At 41.1% G+C, this 17488-nt stretch overlaps 1 protein-coding gene across 2 annotated transcripts in view; it reads right to left on the bottom strand.

Annotated features, from left to right (window-relative positions):
• myo1ea (myosin IEa) overlaps nt 1-3800 on the bottom strand; it is a 62692-nt gene extending 58892 nt beyond the window's left edge. For both annotated transcript variants that reach the window (XM_021586212.2, XM_021586214.2), the window contains exon 1: nt 3461-3800. In XM_021586212.2, the coding sequence (XP_021441887.2) occupies nt 3461-3463 (3 nt within the window). In that variant the 5' untranslated portion in view covers nt 3464-3800. The remainder of the gene's footprint in view (nt 1-3460) is intronic.
• Nucleotides 3801-17488: the final 13688 nt, after the last annotated feature.

Below are 17488 nucleotides of genomic sequence, written 5' to 3'. Positions count from 1 at the left end.
CAAGTCTCTTCCTAGAGTTGACCGCCCGGCCAAACTGAGCAATCGGGGGAGAAGGGCCTTGGTCAGGGAGGTGACAAAAATCTGACAGAGCTCCAGAGTTCCTCTGTGGAGATGGGAGAACCTTCCAGAAGGACAACCATCTCTGCAGCACTCCACCAATCAGGCCTTTATGGTAGAGTGGCCAGTCCTCAGTAAAAAGCACATGACAGCCCGCTTGGAGTTTGCCAAAAGGCACCTAAAGACTCTCAGACCATGAGAAATAAGATTCTCTGGTCTGATGAAACCAAGATTGAACTCTTTGGCCAAGCGTCACATCTGGAGGAAACCTGGCACCATCCCAATGGTGAAGCATGGTGGTGGCAGCATCACAATGTGGGGATGTTTCTCAGTGACAGGGCCTGGAAGACTAGTCAGGATCGAGGGAAAGATGAACAGAGCAAAGTACAGAGAGATCCTTGATGAAAACCTGCCCCAGAGCGCTTCGGACCTCAGACTGGGGAGAAGGTTCACCTTCCAACAGAACAACAACCCTAAGCACGCAGCCAAAACAACACAGGAGTGGCTAAAGGTCTCAACGTCCTTGAGTGGCCCAGCCAGAGCTCGGACTTGAACATCTCTGGAGAGACCTGATAAAGGCTGTGCAGCGACACTCCCCATCCAACCTAACAGAGCTTGAGAGGAGCTGCAGAGAAGAATGTGAGGAACTCCCCAAATACAGGTGTGCCAAGCTTGTAGCGTTATACCCAAGAAGACTCGAGGCTGTAATCACTGCCAAAGATGCTTTAACAAAGTCGTGAGTAAAGGGTCTGAATACTTATGTAAATGTGATTGCTAAAAAAAAAATAGAATAATTAATACATTTTCTAAATGTTCTAAAAAACTGTTTTTGCTTAGTAATTATGGGGTATTGTGTGTAGATCGTTGAGGGAAAGAAAACAATTTAATCCATTTTAGAATAAGCCTGTAACGTAACAAAACGTGGAAAAAGTCAATGGGTCTGAATACTTTCCTGAATGCACTGTATAACTTTACGTTTTCAGCTCGACTGCTAGCCAAGGTACAGAGCTCAGTTACGTGGTACTGAGGGTTTGTTCCTTGGATTCCTTTGTGGGAAACCAGATCTACAGGCTCCATTCACTGAGCACTGGGAGCAGAGCAGACTGCATAACAGGGTTGACCTGTTCTAGACAACACGTGTGATATGGACCTTCCTAACACCTTCCTAATGTTTTGTACACTGTGTAAATACTGTCATTACCAACCCCGCCCTATGTCCATATCCCACATGTTGTCTCTCTAGAACAGGTCAACCCTGTTATGCAGTCTGTGCACTGGGAGCAGAGCAGTGTATGGAGCCTGTAGATCTGGTTTCCCACAAAGGAATCCAAGGAACAAACCCTCAGTACCATGTAACTCAGTACCATTTTGCCCTCAGAACAGCCTCAATTCACCGGGACATGGACTTCACAAGGTGTCGAAAGCATTCCACAGGGATGCTGGCGCATATTGACTCCAATATTTCCCACAGTTGTGTCAAGTTGGCTGGATGTCCTTTTGGTGGTGGACCATTCTTGGTACACATGGGAAACTGTTGATTTTGAAGAACCCAGCAGTGTTGCAGTTCTTGACACACTCAAACCGGTGCGCCTGGCACCTACTGACATACTCTGTTCAAAGGCACTTAAATCTTTTGTCTTTCCCATTCACTCTCTGAATGGCACACACACACAATCCATGTCTTAGTTGTCTCAAGGCTTAAAAATCATCATTTAACCGGTCTTCTCCCCTTCATATACACTGATTTAAGTGGATCAATAAGGGATCATAGCTTTCACCTGGATTCGACTGGTCAGTCTATGTCATGGAAAGAGCAGGTGTTCCTAATGTGTTGTACACTCAGTGTACATGACATTACAAGTCAAGCAAAGTCATTCAGTGGATTTGGGCAATTATTTAAAAAAAGATTTCTCCTTAATTAAATCAACAGCAGTTGACTTGTTGGATTCAATAAACAGTACTTTAGCTGATACCCACAGTGGGATATCTGCCACAATGGCAATGGCCTCATGATCTGTGATCTAAACACAAAGGGGCCACGCAACAGGGACAACTTTCTCCATAACTCTCTCCAGTGCGCTTAAGCTGTTGGGATGACATTCAGTAAGCAGGAGAAACCGATCTCCATGTGGATATCACACAGGCTCTCACACTCTCTGTCTCCTCTTCCATGACCAACCTGTTTTATTCAAAGTAGGGCTGTGCCAACACTGTACCTAGGAAGTGGGAGCTGCATGTGACTGTCCGTCAGTATAGGTGGTTGCTATAGGGACTGTATCTGCAGGCCACCTTTCTTTTACAACACCCCCGAGATGTATACTTTTATGGTAAGTGAGATGAAAGTTGTTGAGTAGACAACAATTAAAAATGTGACGTTTTTTTCCATTATGCAATATTGGCTTAGTTGTGAGCAGTGTGAACCACCTGTATCACAGAGAGTAAACAAACAAGTTTAACAACAAACTGGGCAGACTGTTTCCACTGGGCCCTCTAGATCTCAAGAGATCCAATATCCAGTTTTCATCTTTAGCATGTCTCACTAAGGCTTTGATATCAGATACACACTGTTGTCAAAAACATTTTGGTTTAATGTTTTACCATATCTCTGTCCACATACAAAATCCTGCTCAGTTAGAGAGGGAGGACGAGAGAGAGTGTGAGAGAGCACTTTTATCATAAACATATGGTAGGTAGGTTACTCCTCAAATAGGAGAGGGAAAATAGTGGATTGGATTGTTGTTGCATTCTTATCAACATTCCATACAACCTGCTAGATCAGATTGAGACTAGAAGAGGCATTTAGTCCAAGTTGTTCTTTGAATTGAACTTTACACTGTAGCAAAACAACATCTAATGATTTAAATTCCTGTCTACTTAAATATATAATTCTGTGAAATAGGCACCCATACATCTCGTTATGTTATTATTCTCTATGACAATTAATACCATAACGGCTATTGGTTGCAAAAATAGGCAACTTCACATCAGCCTGTAAAAATGACTCTTGCAGCACCTCAGTAGGCTATGACTAATGACGACATTACCTTGTTGAATGACTAGCTAAACATTTCTTAAAATATTCTGGTGACAATTTACAGGATGCAATTTCAACCTTATTTGACAATTTAGACAATTGATATGGTCATTAGACTAAAACCTAAGAATATATTTAATAAAAGTACATTGTCCCCTTGCATTGACCATTTCATCTGTGCAATAGGAATATGTTGAACATGTTGACATGATACTTAACGTCATCGTGTCACGAATCCATTAGACCTCCATATATTTAACAATCTATAAAAGAACTTTCACGTCCCTTTCAAGAAGAGACATTATCGTGTTCCTTCATATGAATATGTTATCCAGAAGAAAATGGTCTGTAAAAGCTAAGTTATCTTACCATTCTTTCTCCTTCCCCAGACAGTTACAATGTATCCTTGTATTCCGTATTGAACAGGGGCTGGCTGTCTCAGTAGTCGTCTATTATTAAAAAATGTAAAACGTTGTTTTGCAGTTGGCCAGCTAAGAAAAAAAACAAGACAAAGTCAAAATAAAAAATAGGATCGCAGACGCCTTCCAAGCAGGAACACACAGATTCTCCTCAGGACCAGCTTCCTCTGTCCATTCTGTAGCTATAGTCTAAACATGAATAGACATAGGAACTGAACTCAGGCTCCCGAATGCTGCTGTTGTATGTTTGAGAGGTAAAGTTCAACTTCGAGGCTGGTAGCTGACTGAACAGCCTGACCAAACAATCCATAAATGGAAAATTCGTCTTTAGCCCTCAGCCAATAGGAGAGGGGTCTGGAAGCGTCACTCCAGAGGGAATCACACCAGATGATTTTGGGTACGTTGGAGAACGCATTTTCTGTGGCTAAAAATTGTAGGATATCAAATCAGACAAAGAGTTTTGAATTTGATAAGAATTTATTCTAAAAGAGGACCATATTGTACACGCATTATACACAGTATAATACTTTTAGGTCACTTTTGGGAAAGCTTTTACAAGTTTATCTTTCCTTCTAAATTGAGCAGAAAAAATGTCATGTTCCTTTGATGTTGCCATTCCGTTTATTTTTAATCCTGAAAAACTCCCCATTCTTTAACGATTAAAAGCATACTCATAACATCATGCAGCCACCACTATGCTTGAAAATGTGGAGAGTGGTACTCAATAATGTGTTGTATTGAGGACAAAAAGTTAATTGCTTGGCCAAATTTTTTGCAGTATTACTTTAGAGCCTTGTTGCAAACAGGATGCATGTTTTTGAATATAACAAGCTTCCTTCTTTTCACTCTGTCTATTAGGTTAGTATTGTGAAGTAACTACAATGTTGTGGAGCCATCCTCAGTTTTCTCCTATCACAGCCATTAAACTCTGAAACTGTTTTAAAGTCACCATTGGCCTCATGGTGAAATCCCTGAGCGGCTTCCATTCTCTCGAGAAACTGAGTTAGGAAGGATGCTTGTATCTTTGTAGTGACTGGGTGCATTGATACACCATCCAAAGTGTAATTAATAATTGCACCATGCTCAAAGGGATATTCAATGACTTTTTTTGCACCCATCTACCAATAGGTTCCCTTCTTTGTGAAGGAATTGGAAAACCCCTGGTCGTTGTGGTTGAATCTGTGTTTGAAATTCACTGCACGACTGAGGGACCTTACAGGTAAGAAATGAGGGAGTCGTAAAAAATAATGTTAAACACTATTATTGCACACAGAGTGAGTCCATGCAACTTATTGTGTGACTTGTTAAGCACATTTCTACTCCTGAACTTCTTTAGGCTTGCCATAACAAAGGGGTTGAATACTTGACTCAAGATTTGTAATTAATTTGTAAAAATGTCAAAAAACATAATTCCACATTGACATTATGGGGTATTGAGTGTAGGTCAGTGACAAAAAAAATCTACATTTTATCAATTTTAAATCCAGGCTGTTACACAACTAAATGTGGAAAAAGTCAAGGGGTGTGAAAACTTTCTGAAGGCACTGTAAGTAACATAACGCAAATAATAATCATGTGAATGACATTTAATGAGTTCTCATGTGACAGATAAGACCACTGTGTGAACACAAATAACTGGAGCAGCGGGATGAAGACAAAGCTGTGTCAAATATAGAAATAGTTCACCCAATTAATTTATTCCAAGTATTGAATATAAACCATTATATAGGGTGCGACTACCCAGGCATCTCAATTCTGATATTTTTCCACTAATTGTTTATTTAACCAATCACATCAGACCTTTTCATATCAGCGCCAGTTCAGAGCTAATCTAACTGGTCAAAATATCAGAATTGGGCTTCCTGGGGAAATGCAGTCTAACATGGTGGACCTGTTGAGTGGTTGAACACAGCCTTGTGCCTTGTCAGTGCCAGGTGTGGGAGATTAATTGTAATTAAGGGTATGGCCTTCAGTATATAACCTGGATGTTTTCTGTGGCAGATTCCAATTACCATGAGACGGTTGGAGTGCATAGGGAAGATGAGATTGTCCAAATTCAGATGGGGTGCTGCTCAGGTCATCTATAAGTCTTTGCTAGGTAAAGCCCCACCTTATCTCAGCAACGTATTTTATTTTTCACTTATTTAACCCTTATTTTACCAGGTAAGTTGACTGAGAACACATTCTCATTTACAGCAACAACCTGGGGAATAGTTACGGGGAGAGGAGGGGGGATGAAGGAACCAATTGTAAGCTGGGGATGACTAGGTGACTGGGATGGTATGAGGGCCAGATTGAGAATTTAGCCAGGACACCGGGGTTAACACCCCTACTCTTACGATAAGTGCCATGGAATTTTTAGTTACCACAGAATCAGGACACCCGTTTAACCTTTAACATCCCATCCAAAAGACGGCACCCTACACAGGGCATTGTCCCAAATCACTGCCCTGGGGCATTGGGATATTTATTAATAAAAACATTTAAACCAGAGGAAAGGGTGTTTCCTACTGGTCCTTCAACATCACTTCCAGAAGCATCTGGTCTCCCATCCAGGACCACCTCTGCTTAGCTTCAGAAGCAAGCCAGCAGTGGGATACAGGATGGTATTCTGCTGGCGTAATATTGATCAGATCTGTGGGTGTCATGGCTCAGGCCTTTATTGAATTGTGGATTTAAAATGTTGTCTTGTTGTTCTTGTCCCTGATCATATGATTGCACACAGTTTCTCATAGCCACATTTCTAATGGAATTTGGTTAATGGATATTTGTAAAGCTTTTGCAAGTCCACTCCGTGTCTGCAATGTGGGAAGTGAGGTGAGGCGACAGGTAGCCTAGTAATTAAAAGCATCAGATTTGACTCCCTGAGCCGAATGTGAACAATCTGTTGATGTGCCCTTATTCGTCCTGTAAGTCGCTCTGGATAAGGGTGTCTGCTAAATTTCTAAAATGTAAATGAGGGTGCAGGGAGGGGTGTGGTCAGACTGCTCGCTCTGTAACCTGTCTGACAGGCTTAACAATGGAATGCAGGCTGCCCATGACATTGGCTGTTTTGAGAGGATCAAAACTGCAATGTATCATGGGTAAATTGTAACTGACTGATATATAAATAAGTAGTTATTTATAATGCAAGGTGATTTATAGATCAGGCAGTTGCCTGCAGTCATTTTGATTCTCTTAAACATGGCCAATCTGTAACAGGTCATGCTGCATTTCCAACATCCTTGTCAGACACGTGTGCGTGTCAAAAACCTGTAGAACCTCATTGGTGAAAGACAACAATCGCTTATGAAGAGCAAAGATTATACACTCCTCAAAAAAATAAAGGGAACACTAAAATAACACATCCTAGAACTGAATGAATGAAATATTCTTATTAAATACTTTTTTTCTTCACAAAGTTGAATGCGCTGACTACAAAATCACACAAATTATCAATGGAAATCAAATTTATCAACCCATGGAGGTCTGGATTTGGAGTCACACTCAAAATTAAAGTGGAAAACCACACTACAGGCTGATCCAACTTTGATGTAATGTCCTTAAAACAAGTCAAAATCAGGCTCAGTAGTGTGTGTGACCTCCACGTGCCTGTATGACCTCCCTACAACGCCTGGCCATGCTCCTGATGAGGTGGCAGATGGTCTCCTGAGGGATCTCCTCCCAGACCTGGACTAAAGCATCCGCCAACTCCTGGACAGTCTTGGTGGATGGAGTGAGACATGATGTCCCAGATGTGCTCAATTGGATTCAGGTCTGGAGAACTGGCGGGCCAGTCCATAGCATCAATGCCTTCCTCTTGCAGGAACTGCTGACACACTCCAGCCACATGAGGTCTAGCATTGTCTTGCATTAGGAGGAACCCAGGGCCAACGCACCAGCATATGGTCTCACAAGGGGTCTGAGGATCTCATCTCGGTACCTAATGGCAGTCAGGCTACCTCTGGCGAGCACATGGAGGGCTGTGCGGCCCGCCAAAGAAATGCCACCCCACACCAAGACTGACCCACCACCAAACCGGTCATGCTGGAGGATGTTGCAGGCAGCAGAACGTTCTCCACAGCGTCTCCAGACTCTGTCACGTCTGTCACATGTGCTCAGTGTGAACCTGCTTTCATCTGTGAAGAGCACAGGGCGCCAGTGGCGAATTTGCCAATCTTGGTGTTCTCTGGCAAATGCCAAACGTCCTGCACGGTGATGGGCTGTAAGCACAACCCCCACCAGTGGACGTCGAGCCCTCATATCACCCTCATGGAGTCTGTTTCTGACTGTTTGAGCAGACACATGCACATTTGTGGCCTGCTGGAGGTCATTTTGCAGGGCTCTGGCAGTGCTCCTCCTGCTCCTCCTTGCACAAAGGTGGAGGTAGCGGTCCTGCTGCTGGGTTGTTGCCCTCCTCCACGTCTCCTGATGTACTGGCCTGCCTCCTGGTAGCGCCTCCATGCTCTGGACACTACGCTGACAGACACAGCAAACCTTCTTGCCACAGCTCGCATTGATGTGCCATCCTGGATGAGCTGCACTACCTGAGCCACTTGTGTGGGTTGTAGACTCTCATGCTACCACTAGGGTGAAAGCACTGCCAGCATTCAAAAGTGACCAAAACATCAGCCAGGAAGCATAGGAACTGAGAAGTGGTCTGTGGTCACCACCTGCAGAACCACTCCTTTATTGGGGGTGTCTTGCTAATTGCCTATAATTTCCACCTGTTGTCTATTCCATTTGCACAACAGCATGTGAAATGTATTGTCAATCAGTGTTGCTTCCTAAGTGGACAACTTTAGTTTTTTGAGCAGTGTATATATACTGAGAAGATGCATATCTCTTCGCCCCAACTATGGGAGTCAATGTCCACAAAGCAGCACGGTGGGCTGTTTAGCTCCCGCCTATCCTTTCTTTGGATAGGTGGATACATCTCATTATGTTTTTAAAAAATATATATATTCGATGAGTGTTGTTGACATCAACCACCTGTATTTCAATAGGGACACTACTAGCCTCATACCACTTCTGTGGGACATCAAATATATTGCTGTTAAAAACAAGTCTGTTCTTTGAAAGTGTTTTGAAAGAAATAGTATATTTGTGTTTGATTTATTTGATAAAGAAGGAAATATACTCTCTTATAGAAAGTTCTTAAACATGCCCAATACATTATAAATAATGTAATTATATATGTAAAGCAATACCTTCAGGACTTATCAATTAATGAAATCTCATTTGTGTTTTGGAGAGCGTGTCAAGATAGAGGCACAATTTATGTTAGGTTGCCCCCTGTTGGAAAATAAATGTAATAATACATTCATAAGAACTTTTTAACTCAAAGAACAAGATCTCTCTTAGAGGGCAATTCTTCTGGAATGCATGCATTACTGAAATTGAATGGAGGAAAGCTTTGTTGCTCCGTCACAAATTTTGTATATCAAATAAAATAAAACAATTTCACTTTAAAATCTTGCACAAAATATACCCTTGCAATAACTTGTCTAAATTCATGGACTTAGGTCATTAGCCTTTTCTGTGATAAAGAAGGGGAATCTATATTACACATGTTTTATGAGTGTGACTCTGTGAAGTTATTTTGGCGCGAGTTAATTATTTACATTTTTAATTTCATCAATAAGTCCAATGTATTTACAACGAAAGATGTAATATGTTATTATTTAAATGAAAACAAAACTACTGAATTAGTCACTAATTTCCTCAGTCTGTTCAATTTTATATACACAAAAACAAATATTTGAAATCTGTCCGAAAATGCTCAATATTTTTACTTGAAATCCAATATTTAACATTTTATTTTAGGTACCTTAATAACTTTTGAAAATCAATTCTTGTGATGTTCATTTTTTAATTTTAATGTTATTTTATCTTTCTTCAGAGAAAATATACGTGTAGGGATGTCCTATGTTTGTATTATATTGTAATTTAAAATGTAATAATAATAAATATTTATAAATGACACAACAAAAAAAACATACTAGCCTCATACCGACAACTGATATTGTTTTTTCTCAAAGTTGCCGGGATGTCACGTCCTACTTTCCAGTACACTCGTAACAACTTAAGCATTACGAAACTTCTCTTCGATCAAATAAACCTTACGTAGCAAATAAGCCATACATTTTTTGTTGTCAATTCGACACATTGAACTCCACAAAAACTCATTGCTTGGTGGACGAACTGATTTTCCGCAGTTGGGCCCTTCTGAACAGCTGGGTGCATGGCAATTACAGGAAAGAAAGGTAAGTAGCGCCATCTGCAGGGTAAAAGTTTTAAGCACATACTTTGCCCAGAGAAATTTGGGTCTGGGGATTTATAGATGTTTTTATTGTTACATATTTACTTTGAGAATATTTGGAATCACGACTCTGTCGTATCCAAAAACAAAAGTTTTAGTCTTATCTACAGTACATTGCATGGAATAGTATATATTTACATAATGGGAATTGTCCTATGCTGATCATTAATGGACAGGATTTCGAGACTTACATGATTAACTCTTAAAATAAGATTACATTTTTTACTAAATGTATAAGTACAACTAATCAGCGAAATAGTTTACTTCTTTTAACTATACCAGTCACATTACCTACTCACACCACACACGTCTGTTCATTCTGTATTCCTGTCACAGGCAGCTCTATTTCCTCATTCTGTAAATCAACAACAAGTTATTATTGTAAGTGCAACAGCCATGGATGTGTTAAGTATCATCATGCTGATTATCTTGGGGAAATGTCAAGATGGGCAATTATTTTCACAAGCTAGTCAAACTTGATTGGGTTTGTTGGATACAATCAAGGAGCCTGATTCTTCTGTAACTTTGGAAAAATTATTTTCTCAAAGGGAAAACATATCTAATGTATCAAGAAGACAAAGAAGTAGAGATACCACTGCAATGTGAAGAGGGTCTAGACAACAAAGTCGATTAACTGCACTTCTGATGTCAATGAGAAGGAATGTGATGGCTTTAAGGGCAAAACACCAAGTACCAAATCATATATCACATTTAAAAATGTGCATCATTTGCATGTGTTCGCAATTTTACTTCAACATTTCTATTTCCTTTTAATTTCTTAAAAGATCCTTTATTGTGGCATTTTCTAAATCAATGAGTGAGTTCACATTTCCATTTCCACAAATTCACATTTCCTAAATGATCCTGTATGAGGAAACCAACTCATGTCAAATCTGATAAATATACACATGTATTCAATACAAGTTATTTGCTTGGTATTATATTCAGATCAATAGTTTAATCATTCTCTATTTCTGTTTAGGAAGATACGGTTAAAATGAAAATGTCTTCTTTCTCCATAGTAGTGAAAGATGTGCCTGATCTGGAAACTCAGGTCACCAAACAGGAACGAGAATCAATCAATCAATGCCATTTCACAGCTGCAAAAGATTATTCCGACAAGCCATTCTCCGTGTACTGGATCAAGACCATCAGCAAAGAAAGCACTTGTCTTTATTCCTTTTCTTATGAAAGCCATGACGCACAAACCTATAACCATCACTGTCTCACTGATAAGGACTTGCTTAAAAGAGTGACACATACTTCATATCCCTCCCAAAATGGACGCAACTATCATCACCTTAAGATGAACAATGTCACACATTCGGACAGTGGACATGTGCCTTAAAAGTACAAGTACAAGGTGAAAAATGGTAGTCAGGTAATCACTAATATGACAGTCACTGTGAAAGAGAATGAAGAATTCAACAACCACACCTCTAATAATGAAATAGCTCTGTAAAATAGTGAGTTACAGTGCATTGTTAGCACTAAACAATCTTATGCTCATGAGTGAATAAATAAAACCTAATTGATCTTCATTCTAAATGCTTTGTGTTTTAGATCCTTTCATACCACTGTATGTGGTGGGAGCCCTTTACTTTTGCTTATTTCTTACTACCATTGTTATTGTCATGAGGAAAAATACCAAGATTTCCCAACGTGTGTAAAAAACAACCTACTGTATGTACTATCATGAAGTATGTATTTTTTCAATCATAGTCATTGTTATTGGCCTTCTCTTTTTCCTCTCCAGCAAAATCTCACACTCAGGATGAAAAGGTATGTTTAAGTTTTAAAAAAAACATTTCCTATAAACCTCTTATCATTACATGACACAAGACCCAAACTGTTACAGACCTATATCCATCCTGTCCTGCTTTTCTGAAGTCTTCGAAAGCCAAGTTAACTAACATATCACCGACCATTTCGAATCCCACCACACCTTCTCCAAAATGCAATCTGGTTTCCGAGCTGGTCATGAGTGCACCTCAGCCACGCTCAAGGTCCTATACGACATCATAACCACCATAGATAAAAGACAGCACTGTGCAGCCGTTTTCATCGACCTGGCCAAGGCTTTCGACTCTGTCAATCACTGCATTCTTATCATCAGACTCAACGGCCAACATCTGGCCCGTCCTTGGACACTGTTTTAACAAACATAAATGAGCTTCAATGCCATACAACACTGTTTCCGTGGCCTCCAACTGCTCTTGAATGCAAGTAAAACTAAATGCATGTTCTTCAACCGATTGCTGCCCGCCCCTGTCTGCCCGCCCGTCTAGCATCACTACTCTGGACGGTTCTGACTTAGAATATGTGTACAACTACAAATACATAGGTGTCTGGTTAGACTGTAAACTCCCTTTCCAGACTCACATTAAGCATCTCCAATCCAAAGTTAAATCTAGAATCGGCTTCCTATTTCACAACAAAGTCTCCTTCACTCATGCTGCCGAACATACCCTCGTAAAACTGACTATCCTATCGATCCTTGACTTCAGCGATGTTATTTACAAAATATCCTCCAACACTCTACTCAGCAAATTGGATGTAGTCTATGACTGTGCCATCCGTTTTGTCATCAAAGCCCCATATACTACCCACCACTGCGACCTGTATGGTTTCGTTGGCTGGCCCTCGCTACATATTCGTCGCCAAACCCACCGGCTCCAGGTCATCTACAGTTGAAGTTGTAAGTTTACATACACCTTAGCCAAATACATTTAAAGTCAGTTTTTCATAATTCCTGACATTTAATTTGAGTACAAATGCCCTGTCTTAGGTCAGTTGGGATCACCACTTTATTTTAAGAATGTGAAATGTCAGAATAACAGAGAGAATTATTTATTTCAGCTTTTATTTCTTTCATCATATTCCCAGTGGGTCAGAAGTTAAATACACTCAATTCGTTTTTGGTAGCATTGCCTTTAAATTGTGGGTCAAATGTTTCGGATAGCCTTCCACAAGCTTCCCACAATAAGTTAGGTGAATTTTGGCCCATTCCTCTTGACAGAGCTAGTATAACTGAGTCAGGTTTGTAGGCCTCCTTGCTCACACACGCTTTTTCAGTTCTGCCCAAAAATGTTCTATAGGATTGAGGTCAGGGCTTTGTGATGGCCACTCCAATACCTTGACTTTGTTGTCCTTAAGCCATTATGTCACAACTTTGGAAGTATGCTTGGGGTCATTGTACATTTGGAAGACCCATTTGCGACCAAGCTTTAACTCCCTGACTGATGTCTTGAGATGTTGCTTCAATAAATCCAGATCATTTTCCTGCCTCATAATGCCATCTATTTTGTGAAGTGCACCAGTCCCTCCTCCAGCAAAGCATCCCCACAACATGATGCTGCCACCCCTGTGCTTCACGGTTGGGATGGTGTTCTTCAGCTTGCAAGCCTCCCCTTTTTCATCCAAACATGACAATGGTCATTATGGCCAAACAGTTCTATTTTTGTTTCATCAGACCAGAGGACATTTCTCCAAAAAGTACAATCTTCGTCCCCATGTGCAGTTGCAAACCGTAGTCTGGCTGTTTTATGGCGGTTTTGGAGCAGTGGCTTCTTCTTTGCTGAGCGGCCTTTCAGGTTATGTCGATATCGGACTCGTTTAACTGTGGATATAGATACTTTTGTACATGTTTCCTTCAGCATCTTCACATGGTCCTTTGCTGTTGTTCTGGGATTGATTTGCACTTTTCGCATCAAAGTACGGGGAAATTGCTCCCAAGGATGAACCAGACTTGTGGAGGTCTCCAATTTGTTTTCTGAGGTCTTGGCTGATTTCTTTTGATTTTCCCATGATGTCAGGCAAAGAGGCACTGAGTTTGAAGGTAGGCCTTGAAATACATCCACAGGTACACCTCCAATTGACTCAATTTGCCTATCAGAAGCTTCTAAAGCCATGACATAATTTTCTGGAATTTTCCAAGCTGTTTAAAGGCACAGTCAATTTAGTGTATGTAAACTTCTGACCCACTGGAATTGTGATACAGTGAATTATAAGTGAAATAATCGGTTTGTAAACTATTTTGGGAAAAATGACTTGTGTCATGCACAAAGTAGATCCTAACCGACTTGCCAAAACTATAGTTTGCTAACAAAAAATTTGTGTAGTGGTTGAAAAAACGAGTTTGAATGGATCCAAACCTAAGTGTATGTAAACTTCTGACTTCAACTGTAGATGGAAACAGAAAAGTCTGAGACTTCTGGGTAAAACACTGGGGTAAATCCTGTATGGAAACGCACCACTTGTCAGGCCAGGGAGTTTGGAAAAACTCCTGGTCGTCCCCAAAGCCAATTCCTTCTTTGACCGCCTTTCCTTCCAGTTCTCTGCTACCAATGACTGGAACGAATTGCAAAAATCACTGAAGCTGGAGACTTATATCTCCCTCACTAACTTTCAGAATCAGCTGTCAGAGCAGCTTAACGATCATTGTACCTGTATATAGCCCATCTTTAAATAGCACTCCCAACTACCTCATCCCCATAATTGTATTTTTTTTGTTTGCTCTTTTGCACCCCAGTATCTCTACTTGCACATCATCCTCTGCACATGTATCACTCCAGTGTTAATGCTAAATAATAAATTATTTTTCCGCTATGGCCTATTTATTGCCTTACCTCCCTAACCTTTACGACATTTGCACACACTGTACATAGATTTTTCTATTGTGTTATTGACTACATTCATTTATCCCGTGTGTAACTCTGTGTTGTTGTTTTTGTCACACTGCTTTGCTTTATCTTGGCCAGGTCGCAGTTGTAAATGAGAACGCGTTCTCAACTGGCCTACCTGTGTCAAGCCCTGACCTTAGTTCCTTTTTATGTCTCTATTTTGGTTTGGTCGGGGCGTGAGTTGGGGTGGGCATTCTATGTTGTTTTTCTATGTTTTCTATGTGTTTGGCCTGGTATGGTTCCCAATCAGAGGCAGCTGTCTTTCGTTGTCTCTGATTGAGAACCATACTTAGGTAGCCTTTTCCCACCTAGTGTTTGTGGGTAGTTGTTTCCTGTTTTGTGTTGTGTCACCTTTCAGGACTGTTTCGATTTTTGTTGTGTCACTTTAGTTATTTTGTATTTCGTGTTCAGTTATATTACATTAAAATGGACACTTACCACGCTGCGTTTTGGTCCGATCTTTCCTGTTCCTCAGATGAAGAAGATCATTACAACCTGGTTAAATAAAGGTGAAATAAACATTTAAAAAACATGCTACTAATGATTTAATGCAATTCATATTTATTCTCGAATGACAATACTTATTATTGATCTATTACAGAGATCAAGATGGAGAGGAGACGCATGACTCAGACTGTGAGTGTGCATTGTGCATGTTTATTCCATAATAGGAATGTGTGAATTTGTTCATAGAAATACAGTGCTGCTGACTGCAGCTCAAACACATCTAGTCCCACTACTTCCTCTTTCTGGGTGTAGTTTCCCCATATGCTGTGAGCAGAAGAGAGGAGGAGGGTCCCTAATCACTTCTGAAGATGACTGAAGTGAGAGATCCTATTACTGCACAGAACAGGGCTGAGGAACATGCTGATGTTGCTGCCAAGCCCTATTCTGTGGTCATGCTCAATACTGAATATGAGGCCTTTGACCCCCAGGCCACACAGACGTCATGCACCTGACCACCTCAGGATTGGAACGAAAGTATGAATTACTAACAACCAATAGTTACTCATATCATGTAGATATTGTGTTTAGACCGGGGTTGGGGTGGGGCCACCAGGGGTTTGTTTGGGATGGGGGTCAAATCAAATCAATGTTATTTGTCACATGCACCGAATACAACAAGCCCTTAACCCGCAATGCAGTTTTAAGAAAAAATACAAAAAAAAAATAAAGAAATAAAAGTAACATAATTAAAGAGCAGCAGTAAAATTACAATTGCGAGGCTATATACTGGTAAAGAGTCAATATGCGGGGGCACCGGTTAGTCTTAAGTAATTGAGGTAATATGTACATTTAGGTAGAGTTATTAAAGTGACTATGCATAGATAATATGCTGCAATTGTTTATGTTTCGGGGGGCTAGGATCAGTCTGCTATATCTGGTCTTATCCGGTGTCCTGTGTGAATTTAAGTATGCTCCCTTTAACTCTCTCTCTTTCTCTCTTTTCTCTCGTAGGACCTGAGCCCTAGGACCATGCCTCAGGACTACCTGGCCTGATGACTCCTTGCTGTCCCCAGTCCACCTGGTCGTGCTGCTGCTCCAGTTTCAACTGTTCTGCCTGCGGCTATGGAACCCTGACTTGTTCACCGGACGTGCTACCTTGTCCCGGACTTGCTGTTTTTGACTCTCTCTACCTGTCTCTAACTCTGAAGGATTGGCTATGAAAACCAACTGACATCTACTCCTGAGGTGCTGACCTGTTGCACCCTCTACAACCTCTGTGATTATTATTATTTGACCCTGCTGGTTATATGTGAACGTTTGAACATCTTGGCCATGTACTGTTCTATTTTCAACCCAGCACAGCCAGAAGAGGACTGGCCACCCCTCAGAGCCTGGTTCCTCTCTAGGTTTCTTCCTAGGTTCCTGCCTTTCTAGGGAATTTGTCCTAGCCACCGTGCATCTTCATCTGCATTGCTTGCCGTTTGGGGTTTTAGGCTGGGTTTCTGAATAGGGGGGTGGCAATTCAAATAGTCCGGGTAGCCATTTGAATTAGATGTTCTGGAGTCGTATGGCTTGGGGGTAGAATCTGTTTAGAATCCTCTTGGACCTAGAATTGGCACTCCAGTACCGCTTGCCGTGCGGTAGCAGAGAGAACAGTCTATGACTAGGGTGGCTGGAGTCTTTGACAATTTTTAGGTCCTTCCTCTGACACCGCCTGGTATAGAGGTCCTGGATGTCAGGAAGCTTAGCCCCAGTGATGTACTGGGCCATACGCACTACCCTCATTAGTGCCTTGTGGTCGGGGGCCGAGCAGTTGCCATACCAGGCTGTTGCAGCTGTAGAACTTTTTTGAGGATCTGAGGACCCATGCCAAATCTTTTCAGTCTCCTGAGGGGGAATAGGTTTTGTTGTGCCCTCTTCGTGCTCTCTTGTCTTGGTGTGCTTGGACCATGTTAGTTTGGTGGTGATGTGGACACCAAGGAACTTGAAGCTCTCAACCTGCTCCACTACAGCCCCGTCGATGAGAATGGGAGGCGTGATGGGTACTCTTTTTCCTGTAGTCCTTTTCCGTCGTTGTCGGTGTTCAGGCCTACCACTGTTGCGTCATCGGCAAATTTAATGATGATGTTGGATCCACTCATGCTGGATTGAACATTTTCATTAAATGGTGGTAGTGCTCAGTCCTACAGTTGTTCTTAATGTTTCTCTGATATTGTGTGATACTGAATGTTTGATTGCCTAATTATTATGTAGCATTGAATAAACATTTCATAAATAAAATTAATGGGATTTTTTATTTTGATATGCAATCTTTGCAATATCAATTTGATTATCAATTGGGGATAGTGTATAATGAGCCCTAAGTCGACATATGGATGGATCAGACGATGCTTGAGGAATCAAGAGCTTGAGAGAAATCACTTTATGGGGCCTTTTGACCCCAGTTGTAGGTCAAAAGGCCCCTACGTTTTATATAGTCTGGATAGCAGTCAGTTAAAACTGGTCCCAGGTCTGTACTTGGGGGTGCAACATAGCCCGCCCCGAAACT

This window comes from Oncorhynchus mykiss, chromosome 26 (genome assembly GCF_013265735.2).
Source record: "Oncorhynchus mykiss isolate Arlee chromosome 26, USDA_OmykA_1.1, whole genome shotgun sequence".
In the NCBI taxonomy this organism is placed as follows: domain Eukaryota; kingdom Metazoa; phylum Chordata; class Actinopteri; order Salmoniformes; family Salmonidae; genus Oncorhynchus; species Oncorhynchus mykiss.
Note: the sequence above shows the minus strand (reverse complement) of the source record. Positions and strands in the feature narration are given on the sequence as shown.